Source organism: Anolis carolinensis, chromosome 4, assembly GCF_035594765.1.
Source record: "Anolis carolinensis isolate JA03-04 chromosome 4, rAnoCar3.1.pri, whole genome shotgun sequence".
NCBI classification, from domain to species: domain Eukaryota; kingdom Metazoa; phylum Chordata; class Lepidosauria; order Squamata; family Dactyloidae; genus Anolis; species Anolis carolinensis.
This window is the reverse complement of record NC_085844.1, coordinates 153,356,577-153,373,338: the sequence shown is the minus strand read 5'-3', so window position 1 is coordinate 153,373,338 and position 16,762 is coordinate 153,356,577. Positions and strand designations below refer to the sequence as shown.

Here is a 16,762-nt window from a genome sequence, read left to right as displayed (position 1 = left end):
AGACAGAAGAAACAGAATATGCCATGTTCAGTTTATTTGTCACATAAAGTAAACTAATGAATATGAATCCTTATTTAATTATAGCTTTGGTGATAAGTAAAAAGATTACTTATGCTGTGCTCTTTTTTTCTTATCAACAGGCAAAACCTTTCTCAGAGCTCCTCAAATGAATATTAATATTGCTACTTGGGGGAGGCTGGTGAGAAGAGCCATTCCTACAGTAAATCATACTGGTACCTTCAGTCCTCAAGCTTCAGTGCCTCCTTCAGTGCCAGCAGTTGATACCCACCTTCCTGAATTAGGATCCCCAACTAGGTAAATGGCTGAAAAGGATGAAGTAAAGTATGCACAAAATTGAGCTGAAACATCGAAACAAGTTTATTTTCACCTTGTGTTGTTAAAAATTGTCATTATAGTAATTAGCCTATTTTTGTGTTCTCCAAAATTGTCACTGTGTTCACAAAGGAAATTGTTTTCTTTTTAAGTGACTGCCCTGTAGCCAAATTGGTATTTGAACCTGAAACCCCACGTACTCCACCCCGGGCTTCTTCTCTTGGAGAAATAAGCGAACCTTCACCTGAGCTGAAAGCTCCAGCAACACCCAGTCAGGCAAGACTTCCGATATACATTTAAAACAACAACACAATTTACCATCTTATGTGATGCTTCTCGGTGGCATATGTTGATAACAATTACCATAATTTAATTTATTCTCCCTTTTTAAATCAAAAACTGGGGGTGTGACTATTATGCTATGAAAAATATTCTGTCTTTTTTAAAAAAATGCTTCCAGAAATGGAGGAGAAGGAGGAATGATCCCGCCTCAAACAAATAGCTTCATTTCTATTTGTTTGTTTGTTTGTTTTAGAACTATAGAGCTATTTGGAGCTGATTTTCCCTTCCTCCCTCCCTCCAAAGGTAAGGCAATTTAAAAACAATAAAATTGAGGTCTCTGGAGAAGCACTCTTCCTTCCTTTTGTAAGGCAGTTTACAAAACCTAGAATAAATTTCTTTGGAGGAAGAAGGGACAATCAGAGTTCCAGAGACTTCCATTTTAGCTTTTTTTAAACTGCCCTGTCAAGAAGAAAGGAGAGAAGAATGGAGATTCGGAGAGCTCTATTTTATAGTTTTTAAACTGCCTTCCTTCGGGGAAGGAAGGGAGAATCAGTCTCGAGCGTAGGTGTGAATATTCTGCGAGGGAAACAAAATACAATTTTGGCACCCAAAAAAATGGGGGGGGGGTGGCTGTTATGTGGTGAAATACAGTATGTGTTGCTATACAAGGCACTCAATTGCTAAAATGTTCTGTATATAGTTATTTCTTCTGCACGGTGTCTGTGAAATCGCACATATGGGTTCCCCTACTTTCCAAAGTGTTATGTGTCTGTGGTTCAGGAAGGGTTGCAATAATCATTATCATCATCATCATCATCTTTTATTTATACCCGCCGCTATCTCCCATAGGTACTCGGGGCAGCTTACAAATAGCACTCATGGTGCCACACCACATATAAATACAGTATATCAGCATTAAAAATACAATAACATATTTAAAACCAGACACATACAATCAACAAAAATAAAATATAGCAATATCCATCGATTAAAAATCATTACAATCAATTTAGCCTTACCAACCCCAAGCTGTCTGGGCTGGGTAGAATGAAATAGCCACACTGCACAGTTTTAATAAGTAAATACTTTAACTGTTCCATCCAAAGGAATTCAGGAATTTGTTGATTTATTAGAACACTTAACATTCTCCGGTACTACTAGTACTTTCTGACAGAGGATTCTAAATACCATTCCAAACTACAAGGCTAAGCAGCTATGGCAATGAAGTGGTTGCATGGATATTTGAGTCTGATTTTGAGTATTTTCACACAGTCTAAACCAATATTTCCTCACCTTTAACCGTACCTTATTTAACTGTTTAAGATATATATATATTGCATCTTTTAGTAATCATAATTCTTACCACAATAATTCCTCTTAAAAGCCTAATCAGATGAAAATGGAATAGAAGCAATGATAACCATAATCCTTACGATTCTGAGAAGAAAACATTTTTGTTTCCTCCCTTAAAAGGCATTTCAATTAAATACCTCATAGATCCTTGAAGTGTTCTTTCATGATATGTATATGTATATAGAGAGAAACATTCTAGTCCCTTAATACGAATACATGCATTGTACATTCCCTTGAAAATGCCAAAGTAACATTTTAAAAAAGCATTTTATAGCATACTTCTTAGACTGAGTGTCTTTTAGAAAGCATTCAGATGAAGCAAAGATTTTGAATTCTGTGACTGTAAATTTGAAGATGTGGTTGTGATGTATCTCTTCTAGACTAAGCAGACTTCAATTTCTAGCAGTTTTGCTTTTTAAACCTTCTGATTGTTTTTTTCTTTTACACCTTTCACAGGATACAGGAACATTCGATTTTGAGAATGACAGAAACAATTTTATCCCTAAACTTTCATCAGAGATTATTTGTGAGACTCAGATTTCAAACTCTGATACAGAATATACAAAACGAGAGACTGAAGATAGAAGGTAGACTTTACAAAAAAATTAAAGCTATGTAATCCAGCCCATTGTTGTGAAGAAATCCTATAGACTCTCTAAATTGTTGCTTTTCAGGATACAACAGAGATTTCAGTTCAGTTTACAAGACTTTCGATGTTGTGCTGTACTGGGTAGAGGACACTTTGGAAAGGTAAGTTTGACAACAATTACTATTTTTGATCTATTTCCATATTGTTCTTCCTTAGTCTATTTTCTTCATGGCTGCATGCAGCATTGGATTAATATTTTACTTAATTATTTTGTCGATGTGCTTTGTGAGCAGCATAATTAATTTTTTTTAAATTTGAAAAAAAAAATTTAAATAGTGAATATACCATGGGAAAAAACTCATTGCACAAATTGTCTTATGTTTCAGGTCCTGTTGGCTGAGTATAAAAATACAAATGAAATGTTTGCTATTAAAGCCTTAAAGAAAGGAGATATTGTTGCTCGTGATGAAGTAGACAGGTCAGTATGAAGGATGGGTGTAATTATATTCTATTGGAATTGGCACTTTTCAGCTTCTTCATTAAGTTTAATTGGCCAAGCTTGTAGGTGATCCCATGTTATTTAAGGTGCAGAGAGGAGCAACAAAATTGCCAACTGTAAGAGCCAGGTGCTGAGGAACACAAGCCAGAGTCCTGTCTATAGGCTTCCTCAAGGCGTTTGGTTGCCCAGGGAGGGAACATCATGCTGGGTTGGATAAGACAATAGATTAATCCAGCAGGGCTGTTTTTAGGAATTTATGTTTTAAGCAAAGCAAAGACAACCTCAGACAACTACTGAAAAGATGCAAACTAAAGCACGGCTTCATATGGGATGAAACACTTGAATATATCCTGAAAGCTTTCTGACAATTTCTTCTTCAAATTGTAACTGGCTTTCCCATACTGCCCATTTTATTTTCAGATTTTTGCTTAATTTCAAAAGCAGCTTTTGGTGCATTGTGGGTTGAAGTGGGCTGCTGCTGTGGACCAGCCCATGCCAGAGCTCCCTGTTGGCTGTCGCCACCCCCAGCTCTTTCAAGGTCAAGCTAGTCACTCGGCCCCTCTTCCTTTTTCCTTCCTTTTTCCCCAGCATCATTATCTTCTCCAAGCTTTCCTATCTTCTCATTATGTGGCCAAAGTACTTCATCTTTGCCTCTAATGTCCTTCCCTCTAATGAGCAGTCAAGCATTATTTCCTGGAGGATGGATTGGTTGGATCTTCTTGCAGTCCAAGGCACTCTCAGAATTTTCCTCCAACACCTCAGTTCAAATGCATCTATCTTCCTTTGCTCAGTCTTCCTTATGGTCCAGCTCTCGCATCCATTAGTTGTGAGAGCTGGACTTGATTAGACTTAATTATGGCTTGCTTAAACACACATCTTTGGAAGAATGTCTAATAATTACTGATAACTGTATAAAGTAAGCAATTTACTCATTAGGAAACATCTGCTTGCCTGTGCTTTTCTTGTATTGGTGCATATGTCTGTAAGAAGTTTGCCATTGATGCATATGCAATTACTGTTCTTTTAAAAAAAATCGCTATCACATTTCAAGTCTACCTTTAAAGGCCTTGGCACATCTTATTTCATATTTACTTCCTATGGCCAAGGGTTTCCTTTTTGCCTCTTTGTCTAGTTTCCTGTACATCATAGCTATTTTCATTTGCAGTGCTTCTCTGTATGGTTGAAAAGCAATCCATGCTAGCAAGTACTGTGTATACATACATCTGTCTACCAATAATGTGTGTCTAGACCAGTGGTGCTCAATTTGTGAATTTCCAGATGTTTTGGCCTTCAACTCCCAGAAATCCTAACAGCTGGTAAACTGGCTGAGATTTCTGGGAGTTATAGGCCAAAATCCGTGGGGACCCACAGGTTGAGAACCACTGGTCTAGATCCTTCTGTAAAAGGCAAGTTAAGTCTTTTACCCCCAGCAGAAATGATGATTACGGGATTCTGGAAGTTGTAGTCCCAAATATAATTTTTTTGATCTCTTGCCTGTTGGCAGTTTCGGAGATTTAGTATGTATATTCCTGAGAGCCCAACATCCCACCATACTTGGTAAATATAGGTCTATTCGTTTTCTTGTATACTTTACTACAATAGGAATCCGTTTAGTTTGAAAGATCTTACAGGTTTTAAAAATTCTATTTACTGGATAAATTTCAGAGTATGTCCTATAAAGATACCAGGGAGAAAAAAAGGCTCTAGGAAATAAATTTTCAGAAATGCTCCATGCTGCAGTGGGTTCCCTTCACAAATATGTGTTGAATTTTTTCCCCAAAATACAAGTAAACAGTATTCTTGGGTTCCCTTTTCTTCTCTCTGTTGTACCATAGATTAGTAACTTTAGACCTCATTATATTTTCTCTGTTTCAGCCTCATGTGTGAAAAGAGGATTTTTGAAACTGTGAACAGTGTAAGGCATCCCTTTCTGGTGAACCTTTTTGCCTGTTTCCAAACCAAAGATCATGTCTGCTTTGTCATGGAGTATGCTGCTGGTGGGGATCTGATGATGCATATACACACCGATGTCTTTTCTGAACCAAGAGCAGTGTAAGTGTCCAGCTCTGATAAGAATCAAACAGGTGATGTAAATTGATCTATGTGCTTGTTTTGTGAGACGATATCAGCATATGCAACTAGGTTGGGAGCCACCTCATGTTTCAGGATTTGGCTTCAAGGAAATGGTAGTAAGGGTAGGTGCTACAAATATAAAACACATTGGCAGTTGGAGAGAAATAAATTTCCTTCTCTGCAAACATAGCTGCTGCCCCAACATGATATGTAAGCGTGTAACATCATCTAGTCACCATCTATAATGTATGCAAAGCCCATTACATGAACCACACGGCTATACAAAATCATGATGTGCTCATGAAAATTTTGCACAGCCAAGAAGTTTGGAATAGACATAGGCCACTGTGATGTCACCTGTGTCTAGGCTTCAATTAGTTGCTGACTATAATATGACTTCTAGTTTAAAAAAAACTATTATAGAACACAAATACCTGCTTTATCAATAAAACATATACAGTTTTATGTGTATTTTTATGTGTATTCAACTTGCCTTTTGATCTCATGAATTTTATAGGGTTTTCTTAGGCAAGGAATTCTCAGAAGTGGTTTTGTCAGTTCTTTCCTCTGAAATATAGCCTACAGCACCTAATATTTGTTGAGTCCCCTTGGGAAAGTGGTCCCCCCATCCAAGTACTAATTAGCTTAGCTTCCACAATCAAATGGGATCTGGTGCCGTTAGGGCACATGTGTCAAACTCAAGGCCCAGAGGCTATATCTGACCCACCATGTCATTCTGTGTGGTGCTCCAAATGCTGAGCTATGCCTCCTGTATTCCCCATAATTAGACGTCATGACCAGAGCTTTTGGGAGTTGTGATACAGTAGCATATGGAGGGCTGCAGTTTGTTCTGTTTAGTCTGGTTAGTGGGGTTTGAATTGAGATACAAAGCTAGTGGATATGATGTCTGACTTTAAAATGCCCTTTAACCTTTCCCCAACCTCAGAGTCACAAGTGCCGTGGGGTTTCAATTACAGTAGAGTCTCACTTATCCAACATAAACGGGCCGGTAGAATGTTGGATATGCGAATATGTTGGATAATAAGGAGGGATTACTGAAAAGCCTATTAAACATCAAATTTGTTTATGATTTTACAAATTAAGCACCAAAACATCATGTTATACAACAAATTTGACAGAAAAAGTAGTTCAATACACAGTAATGCTATGTAGTAATTACTGTATTTACGAATTTAGCACCAATATGTCACAATGTATTGAAAACATTCACTACAAAAACATTGACTACTAAAAGGCAGACTGCGTTGGATAATCCAGAACGTTGGATAAGTGAGACCCTACTGTACTATTATCCCAGTTCTCATGGCAGATAATCAAAAGTTCTGGGAGCTGTTGTTAAATAATATCTGGGAACTGAACCACTATGTGTGTGTGTGAGAGAGAGGGGGGGGATAGATAGATAGATAGATAGATAGATAGATAGATAGATAGATAGATAGATAGATAGATAGATAGATAGACAGAAACATATTTCAGCTTCTGTATCCACAGATTGTCTTTCCATAGATTCAACGGCCCTTTGAAGGCAAAGGCTGATGTGGCCCTTGATGAAAATGAATTTGATATCCCTGCTGTAGGGTATTGTCGCTTAGAGCAGGACTTTTCAAACTTTTCCACTCAGGACCACTTTTACCTTGAAAATCTTTTGCATGACCCCAGTTATGTAGGGTATATAAAATCGGTATAAAACCAAACTGATGATAAATCAATATTTAGAAAGCTTGCTAAAGGGTTTTTTTCCTTTTTTGTACAGTACAGCTGAAGCTTTTTCTGCAGAGTCTACTGTAAAACCCTGCACCGTTATTGCTAACAGATCAATGGAAATGTCTAGGTGGTGTTCAGAAACATTTTACTGTTGTCAATTTTTTTGCAAGCCCAACTTTGATCTAAAGCTGTAGTTCTCAACCTGTGGGTTCCCAGGTGTTTTGGCCTACAACTCCCAGAAATCCCAGCCAGTTTACCAGCTGTCAAGATTTCTGGAAGTTGAAGGCCAAAACATCTGGGGACCCAGAGGTTGAGAATCACTGATCTAAGGGGACCACATTTGGGGTTGAGACCCACAGTTTAAGAAGCAGTGACCTAGCCTAGTATTAATACTCCAGAAGACAGGAGCAGAATTCAAAACGATCTTAATTGATTAGAGAGATCGGCCAAAATTAACAAAATGGAGCCTCCGGTGGCCTAGTGAATTAAAAGCCTTGTGACTTGAAGGTTGGATTGCTGACCTGAAGGCTGCCAGGTTCGAATCCCACCCGGGGAGAGCGTGGATGAGCTCCCTCTATCAGCTCCAGCTCCATGCGGGGACATGAGAGAAGCCTCCCACAAGGATGGTAAAAACATCAAAACATCCGGGTGTCCCCTGGGCAACGTCCTTGCAGACGGCCAATTCTCTCACACCAGAAGCAACCCAGGTTGCTCTTGACATGGGGGAAAAAATTAAGTTCAACAGGAACAAATGCAAGATACAGAATGAAGGACGCCTGGCTCAACAGCAGTACATGTGAAAAAAATCTTGGAGTCCTCGTGGACAACAAGTTAAACATGAGCCAGCAATGTGATGTTGTGGCAAAAAAGGCCAATGGTATTTTGGCCTGCATAAATAGTCTAGTCTAGTGTCTAGATCCAGGGAAGTCATGCTACCCCTCTATTCTGCCTTGGTCAGACCACACCTGGAATACTGTGTCCAATTCTGGGCACCACAATTAAAGGGAGATGTTGACAAACTGGAATGTGTCCAGAGAAGGTTGACAAAAATGATCAAGGGACTCGAGAACAAGCCCTATGAGGAGTGGCTTAAAGAGCTAAACATGTTTAGCCTACAGAAGAGAAGACTGGGAGGAGACATGATGGCCATGTATAAATATGTGAGGGGAAGTCATAGAGAGGAGGGAGCAAGCTTGTTTTCTTCTGCCCTGGAAACTAGGATACAGAACAGTGGCTTCAAACTACAGGAAAGGAGATTCCACCTGAACATTATTAACTGTGAGAGCTGTTCAGCAGTGGAACTCTCTGCCCCAGAGTGTGGTGGAGGCGGCTCCTTTGGAGGCTTTTAAGCAGAGGCTGGATGGCCATCTGTTGGGAGTACTTTGAATGCAATTTTCCTGCTTCTTGGCAGGGGGTTGGACTGCATAGCCCACTAGATCGCTTTCAACTCTATGATCCTATGATCTACTTAGGATGGCGGGAGCTGTGTAGAATCTAAGACAGATAAGGAGGATCTTTCCTATCCAATGGTACCTGATTCTGTAACTGAACCTGGGTCCATTTGCATCTGAAACCCTGCCACTCAGTTATGTTTTTACTGCAAACTTTTACATCAAAATAAAGGAACAGAAGAGGCTGCTATTCAAATAAATTAATTGGAAGAGACATTTGTTTGGCATTAACGTTTTTCTTTGAAGTTAGTTTCTGTCTAAGCTATTCTTTGCAACAATATAACAAACTGTGAGAGTGGTGACACCAAGCACATTTTTCTCTTTCTGAATAGATTTTATGCTGCGTGCGTTGTTCTTGGACTGCAGTATTTACATGAGCACAAGATAGTTTATAGGTAAGTATTCAGAAGATACAGATTGCTGTTATTCTTCACATTCTGCTGTCTGTGTTTGATTGTCTTGTGTACCATGGTTGCTCACATTAAACAAAAACATTTAACTTTTCTTGGCAAGCAGAAAACTCTGCAATTGAGTACCTTTCTAAAACCAGTGTTGCTCACCCCAAACCAAGATATCTTAAATTTAGAAAAGAAAACTATTTAAGAAGGATTACATATTTGCAAATAACTTGTATCTAGTGGCTCAAACCTGGCCATAGCAAATTGTTTAAATTTCTTTTTGTAGGGACCTAAAGCTAGACAACTTGTTGCTGGATACAGAAGGCTTTGTGAAAATAGCTGACTTTGGTCTTTGCAAGGAGGGTAAGTTTTTTTTCTAAAGTAGTTGTCAGTCTTATGTATTATTACCATGTAGTTAGTCTTTTTATGGAAATGCCAGCCCACTCTTATCAAGTACTCTCTCAGATAAACAGTTCCCCTCCTCCCCTCCCCCTTTCCACTTCCCTTCCTTCTCCCATTAACTTTTAACATGCCATTGTAGCATGTGTCCGATTTATCTGTTTCAAATTTTGCTTTGTCTATAAGCAGATAATGAAGGTCATGATCTTTCTTTCTTCCTTTATTTTAATTACATTCCACCTTTCTCCTGGTTTCCAGTGATGGTTACAAAGATAGAAGAAGAAACTTTAGTTATTGACTTTTAACTCTCTGGAGGTAAAGGGAGGTCTAGACCTCATAACTCTAGCCTTCTTTCCTTTTTTAAGGGAGTGGCAGGTGAAAAATTAACCAGTGTGTGATTTAGAGATGCTTCTTGAACAGGGGGGTTGAACGCGTCCTGTAATTCACTCCAGTTAGTAGCCTGGCTGCCGAACGCTGGACCAATTGCAGTTTCCAGGCCGTCTTCTAGGGCAGCCCCACATAGAGCGCATTGCAATAATCCAGTCTAAAAGCCTCTTTAAAAGCCTCTCTAAGCTCCGGGATCCTAAAAACAAGGCAAAATCCCCCCCCCCCAGTACTTCATAGAGAAAGATTTAGGCACTATTGTGGGTCCCCTAGCTTTCCACAGTTATCCACTTCTGATATAGGGACAATGTCGTACCAATATCAAAGGAGCTACACCTGCAGCCAATACACTTTTGATTTGAATTCAAAGTGTTGGTGAGGACATTCAAAGCTCTAAATGGCTTGGAATATTAGACGCTTGAAGACGTGCTTATCCTTGACAGGGGTCTGTCGGAGATGGCATCCTCTGGAAGCAACACGGCGCAAGAGAGTATAAGAAAGGTCTATCTTTGTGGTAACAATGCAGCTATGGAGTAATTGTCCCCTACAGGCCCAGCTGGTACCAACACTGTTGTCATTCTAGGGCCAAGTCAAAACATTGTTTTTAGGAAATCCTTTGGAGCTTACAGGAAGACCCCCTTTTCGTGGTTTCACTTGCCCATAGTCCCTGCATGGAGTGTTTGTTGGCATTTCTCTGTCCTCCAGTATGTCTCTTCGGTACGCTTGACCCAGAGGTTAGCCTCCTGTAGTCAGGCATCTGTGCAAGCATCTGAGGAAGCTAGAGGAGAAATGTTGGGGGCAGACCAATAGAAGGTGAAGGGGGGGGGGAGCTCTTCCAGAAAACAGGAAGTGTTTGCCCGAGTCCCCTTTAACTCTGTACCAAAGCCTATGTTTTTGGCTCAGTTGACTCAGTGGGTTAAGTTCAACCAAAGCTTGAAAATGTAAGATTTGGAACTATCTGTAGTTTCAGGTGTCCACAGGGGTCATGGTAAGTATAGTCTGCAAATAAGTGGGTTGTGCTGTCTTACTTGGCTTTCCCTCTCTTGCTTATTTCCTGGTTGCTGTTCTTGGGAGGACTGTTCCATTGGCTCTCATTTTGGGGGTGGAGCTTGGGACTCCCCTGTAGGTTTGGATGAGATGGTTCAGCCTGGGAGCTAATCTCTAGAGGCCTTTTTCCCTCCATTTTGCATTCCAGAGAAAAACCTCTTAGAGATAGGTCTTAGAATTTGGTCTGGGTTTTTTGACCTGGCAAATTCAAACAGGCAACATAAATCACGTACTTATCTGATAGTGAAGTACTTACCTTATGTACTTACCACATAGGTCATAATTTAAGTACTTACCATATAGTTATAATACCTCATAGTTTACCTCATAGCTTATGTACTTACCTTATAGTTCACCTCATAGTCATTATAGATAGTTCACCATAGCTGGTACTTACCACATAGGTCATAGTTTAGGTACTTACCTCAAAGATAGCAAAGCTTATAGTTTACCTCATATTATTTCTAATACAGTAAAAGGACTATTTCCTGTGTTCAATAAATATATTTTTGGTTATCTTTAACCAGCTTCAAGAGTGTTTACTTTGAGGTTTGAGGTATAATTAAAGGGTAAACCAAACGGCGCTTGGGTAGCCAAGACCTAGAGATAGCCATTTCCCCCAGCGTGCCTTCACTTCAATAAAGTCTGAGTGATTTTATTCAGATCTGCACATGTACTCTACTTTAAAATATTTTAAACTATTTCAGCTGTCTTGTTTTGACTCATTAAACTTTTTATATTATTTGCGTCTTATATAATTTCTTTTTTATATTATTGGTTAACTAATTTTATTGTATGCCACTTCGGGGTTATAAGTATTTTAATTAATAAATAATCATTGCAGGAATGGGATTTGGTGACAGAACAAGTACATTCTGTGGCACTCCAGAATTTCTTGCTCCAGAAGTGTTGACGGAAACATCTTATACAAGAGCTGTAGACTGGTGGGGTCTCGGTGTGCTTATCTATGAAATGCTGGTTGGTGAGGTAAGCTTCACAAAACATATAAAGCTGTTTTATGTGTCCATGAAGGGCATTTGAATCTACATTTGGAAGGGACCTGGTGCATGCAGGACTGTTAGCAATTCACTTTCTTCTGGCTGCTGGGCTGTGAGCTAAATTGATTAAAATGTTGATTTCTGGAAATGGTTCATACTAGTGGTTTTTTCCCCCAGTCTCCTTTTCCAGGAGATGATGAAGAAGAGGTTTTTGACAGTATTGTAAATGATGAAGTAAGATATCCTCGTTTCCTTTCTACAGAAGCCATTTCCATCATGAGACGGGTGAGTGGTGACTGAAGTGTGCATGTTCCTTTTTTAATTTAATCTTTAGCCATGTGTATTAAGGAAAGCAATTGAGTTTTTTCTTAAAGCTTTTTTTAAAAAAATTACAACACTCGATTTCTTAACATCCATTTAATGTAAAAATAATTAAGTACCATGTCAAAGTGTAACACAATCACTGTGGTATCTCATCACTCCTGCTAGATAAAGCTGTGTTTACTCACTCCTGTGGCTATTATCAATAGTGGTACACTATTCTTGGTAAAAGCAGCCAGAAACAGTACCCCTTTACTTTCTAGAGCAGTGGTTCTCAACCTGTGGGTCCCCAGGTGTTTTGGCCTACAACTCCCAGAAATTCCAGTCAGTTTACCAGCTGTTAGGATTTCTGGGAGTTGAAGGCCAAAACATCTGGGGATCCACAGGTTGAGAACCACTGATCTAGAGGCATGTGAAAAAGACCAAAAGAGATGCCTGAGAATTATCCTTGGCAGTAACAGTTTTATCGCAGAACAGAAGCAGAGAGAATTCAAATGGGCTGAATGTGGGGAGGCCGAAAGTTGGCTAATGGAATACAGAGCTTTCCATCCTTTATCACTTCATCAGTCATTTGGAGTGACCTTTTTGTGTCAGCTCACTCTGCAGAGAGGCCTTATTCAGGAGGTAATTGACTGCGGAAGACTGTTTGGATTTAATATAGCTTCTTGTAAATGAGATTGAGAGAATTGTGTGTTGCTGTACCTTATTTAGAACTAATTTTTCTAAGTTAGATTTGATTTTTTTCAATATTTTTAATTAAAATTTTGCCAACAAAAACACACAGAAAGAAAAGCAGCAATACTTATAAGTACATGAACATAGACCTATTTACACAATGATTAACATACATACATCTCTACCTCTAACTAAAACTACAAGCATACACATAAATTAGCAGTAAAAGTGGATTTCCATCTTCTTTTGTCGGTTTCTCTATAAATCTAGCATTTATTCTTTCACTTTATATCCAACAGATTGTTTACTTTTTGCTTTAACATTTACAAGTGAATATCCCAACCTTTTATGCGTCCAGACCTGTAGATAGTCTTTCCCTCAGATGTATAGTTATATAAGGGTTTCCATTCTTCTGAGAATGTTTTCAATGACTTATCTTTCAAAAATATTGTTAATCTGTCAATTTCTATAATTTCCCGCATCTTTACTGTCCAGTCTTCTACAGTTGGTATTTCTGTCATTTTCCACTTTTGAGCATATTCTTGCTGCTGCAGTATTCTCTCGTGTTCCTTTTTTGTTTGTTTGTTTGTTTGTTTGATTGTCCAATAGTCCTAGTAATGTCAGTTCTCATTCTTGTTTTACAAATAGAGTTGAGTTTGATTTTAATTACTATGGGTTTGGGTTTAGTTGGGTTTGATTTAGATATTACTTTGTTTAGATGGTGTTATTTGTGGTTTAAGCTTCTATAAACTGCTCTGTGATAAAAGGCAACATCTAGCTAGAACTGAGTGTTATCTAATCAATTGGAAAGGTAAGACATGTATCTTAAAGACCATTTTTAATTTACCCATCTATATCAAAAATGTGAAGATTAAGGAAATCATAGCAGGAAACTCAAGTCTCAATCTGACCAAGTTCTTGATGCTCTTTTCAGCTTCTGAGGAGAAATCCAGAACGGCGCCTTGGTGCTGGCGAGAAGGATGCTGAAGATGTCAAAAAGCATCACTTTTTCCGGGTGAGTGCCAACAAAAGTGTGGTTGTAGTTTGGCAAGCAATATCCTGTAGCAGGGAGCTTAACCTTGTGGGATCATGTTATTTACCTATTAAGCAGTAGACCCTCTGGATTGTTTTTTAGGATTCATTCAGCACTTTAAGTATTACACCTGCTGTATAATTATCCCTCCCTGATAACTTGATATTGCTTTGCACCTTGGCCTGGATCTTTTGACCCAAATCGGGATTTTAATATTATTATATATATTGACTTTTATGACTGTTTTTAATCATGTTGAAGTTTTACTGCTCGGTTTAATGTTTTATCTGATTTGTGCTGTCGTGTCTGGGCATGGCCCCATGTAAGCCGCCCCGAGTCCCTCCGGGGAGATGGGGCGGGATATAAGAATAAAATTATTATTATTATTATAACCTGTCCTCTCTTTTACAGTTGATCGACTGGAACGCATTGCTTGCCAAGAAAGTGAAGCCTCCTTTTGTTCCCGTCATAAGAGGGAGAGAAGATGTTAGCAATTTTGATGACGAATTTACCTCAGAAGCACCTATTCTCACTCCACCTCGGGAGCCTAGGATACTTTCTGAAGATCAGCAGGACATGTTCAGAGACTTTGACTACATTGCGGACTGGTGTTAATCCTTTAGACACTGTGAAATCCTAGCCGATAGGTTCGTCAGAAACAGCATTCTCCCACTTCCCTCCCTTGTTGAGAACAGGACCAGTCTCTGGATTGGGCTCTGTGCTGCCTGTAGCTTCTGATTTTTAAATCATATGAAGATTTTTTGTAAAAGTACTGTTTTTAATACACACGAGGTCTGGCCTCTTTGTTTTTGTGTATATATATATATATATATATATATATATATATTAATCTTGAGCACTGGAAAGCAATTTTTGTGCAGCTCTTTAAGCTGAATTGGTGAGGACAGGCCGTGTTCCATTCTCATATGGGCATACGCTTGTCCTATATCTTTATTTTTTCACATAAAACATTGGAGAAAATAACATGCCTTTAAGAAGTGGAACAACCACCAGAAACTGAGCTAGACTGATAACCATCTATCCAGGCCACGTTTTGTTGGAAGGAGGCAAAAGCTGTCGATCCTTTTCAAGTAAAAAACGTTACAAAATCCAAAAATGTATAGACTGAAAGACTGTTAAGCACACTATTGACTTGACTCAGAAAAAATGAGGATTTACAAATGATGCCTTATTTTGTAAGCTTTCTATGGTATTTATTGGGGGAGATGTTCAAAAGCCTTACTTATGTGAAACAAACAATATAAGTGCTTCCATTTCTAAAACAAGGGGGGTGGGTCAAGTGCTGAAACGTTTACCAAAGTCACATGCCAAACAAATTTTGCCTTTAAACGTCTTTAAACACTGTTCAGAAACAACCAGCAGATAGGAAGAATGTAAATAAGTAAGAATGTCTCCCCAGTCCTAACCGGATCTACTTTCAGTGTGTATATCTCCCCCCCCCCCCCAAGTACAATCATTATTCTGTTTTCTAGAAGTTATGACTGTTCCACATTATGTAATACATAATACTGATTTCCTAAAATCTTCTGCCTAGCCATGTCAGTCATCTTACATTTTGCTGATTTAGTGTTACCATATCATCTTTAAAGAACAAGGATCCTTTAATATACATGTGTATTTGGAATTTCTGGTATATTTTTGTTTCAAGATACAGGTGAACTGTGTACCACTTCCTCTAAGATTGTCCAGTGGCTCTGTGAATGTATTGTTGAATTCAGATTTAATAGGGAAAACGTACTTTTATACATCTTTCAAGCCACTGAATTCCATCATTTTCATTGGCAATTAACTGAAAATAAGGGTAAAAGCAATATGTTGCAAGAGAATGTATAAATATTTTTGATAAAAACGTGTATATTTTAAGCCTCTTAACACAATGCTGTACCTCAAAAGTTAAAATGTCTTTGACCAGATAACTGTGTGCTCCATACAGACCTATATACCTATTGACAAATACTCTGCTAAAGTTTTAAGTTTGGCTGTGGAAAACGACATTCCACTTTCCCACCTTCTTGAAATTGGTTCCTGCTATCAGCCGCATCCCCATCTAGACTAGAATGAAGAATTCGTGTAAGGTTTAAAGTCACTCATACCTACTGCTCGTACTGGAATGTTTCTCCCTTAAAATAAATAGCAATCACTTAACCATGTTGACTTTCAACTGAAGTAATGAGACTCCAATGTGATTCTTTTATAGCCTGAGGTTTATCCCTTCTCCCACTAAACTAGCATTTGGTTTGTCTTTGATATTTTCAGAGGCCTGCAAAAATATAAGGTATAACCGAATCACTAGAATAATGTATATGTAAGTTTTCCCAAAAGGGACAGTGAATTTAGATAGTCATTCTTTTTAAAAATTATGAATATTTGGAGTGGTATTAAGAAATAGTACCATTTCGCTTGTTGTCAGGATGCTCTTTTTTCCCAGAACAAGTAGCATTTTTTTCTAATGAAAGAAAACACTACACCACCTGAGGGACAGTCTGCTAGCCCTTTCCCCTTCCAAATTTGTGCTAGAGACAGCTGGGTCCCAAATAGGTGCTTCGCAGGTAAAAGTCCTACAGAAATAACCTCGTTTGTAAGTACATCTTGTACAGAAATGTTCATAATCTTAAGTAAATCGTAAGCAAAAGCATTAGAGGCAGGGTATGTCCACACCGTTAAGCTGAAAGAAAGCACTAATTTTATCTAGTTTTGAAACATTTAGACAAACTCAGATTTTAAACTCTAGATTGTAAATATATTTTGCTATACTTGTATGTGGCTGCTGAAGCACTTTGTAAAGAAACTAGGATATTTTAGAATGGTACACTATGCATTAAAATGAAATGTGCCTTTAACAATGTAATACTACAGACTGTCTTGCAGTTAACTATCGGATTAAAATTGAAATAGTGAAATTTGTATATGAAAACATGATTTTCTGATTTGAATTCTATACTCTTGTGGTTTTGATCTTTCATTCGATAAAAATGATGTATGTAGAACTTCCTTTGTATTACCTTTTCTTTTTTCAGGGTGGGGGAGAATCTAATATTTAAACCTGGGTCAATAACTGGTTGTTCAAGGAACTCAGGTAACCATGGTCCTTGACAAAGTACACAGAGCTGAATAGCTAAATCTCTGGCAGTGAGTGATTTTGGCTCAAACTCTTGAGCAGTATTCAGAGGTGAAATTGAAA

General features: G+C 38.4%; 1 protein-coding gene across 1 annotated transcript in view; it reads left to right on the top strand.

The window, feature by feature from the left end:
* The window catches only part of pkn2 (protein kinase N2), a 79,874-nt gene extending 63,306 nt beyond the window's left edge, over positions 1-16,568 (top strand). Inside the window, exons 11-22 of the mRNA XM_062978039.1 lie at positions 141-315; positions 486-609; positions 2,425-2,555; positions 2,643-2,718; positions 2,944-3,035; positions 4,932-5,108; positions 8,638-8,700; positions 8,990-9,066; positions 11,378-11,520; positions 11,709-11,816; positions 13,462-13,542; positions 13,972-16,568. Of these exons, the coding sequence (XP_062834109.1) occupies positions 141-315; positions 486-609; positions 2,425-2,555; positions 2,643-2,718; positions 2,944-3,035; positions 4,932-5,108; positions 8,638-8,700; positions 8,990-9,066; positions 11,378-11,520; positions 11,709-11,816; positions 13,462-13,542; positions 13,972-14,175 (1,451 nt within the window). The 3' untranslated portion in view covers positions 14,176-16,568. The remainder of the gene's footprint in view (positions 1-140; positions 316-485; positions 610-2,424; positions 2,556-2,642; positions 2,719-2,943; positions 3,036-4,931; positions 5,109-8,637; positions 8,701-8,989; positions 9,067-11,377; positions 11,521-11,708; positions 11,817-13,461; positions 13,543-13,971) is intronic.
* Positions 16,569-16,762: the final 194 nt, after the last annotated feature.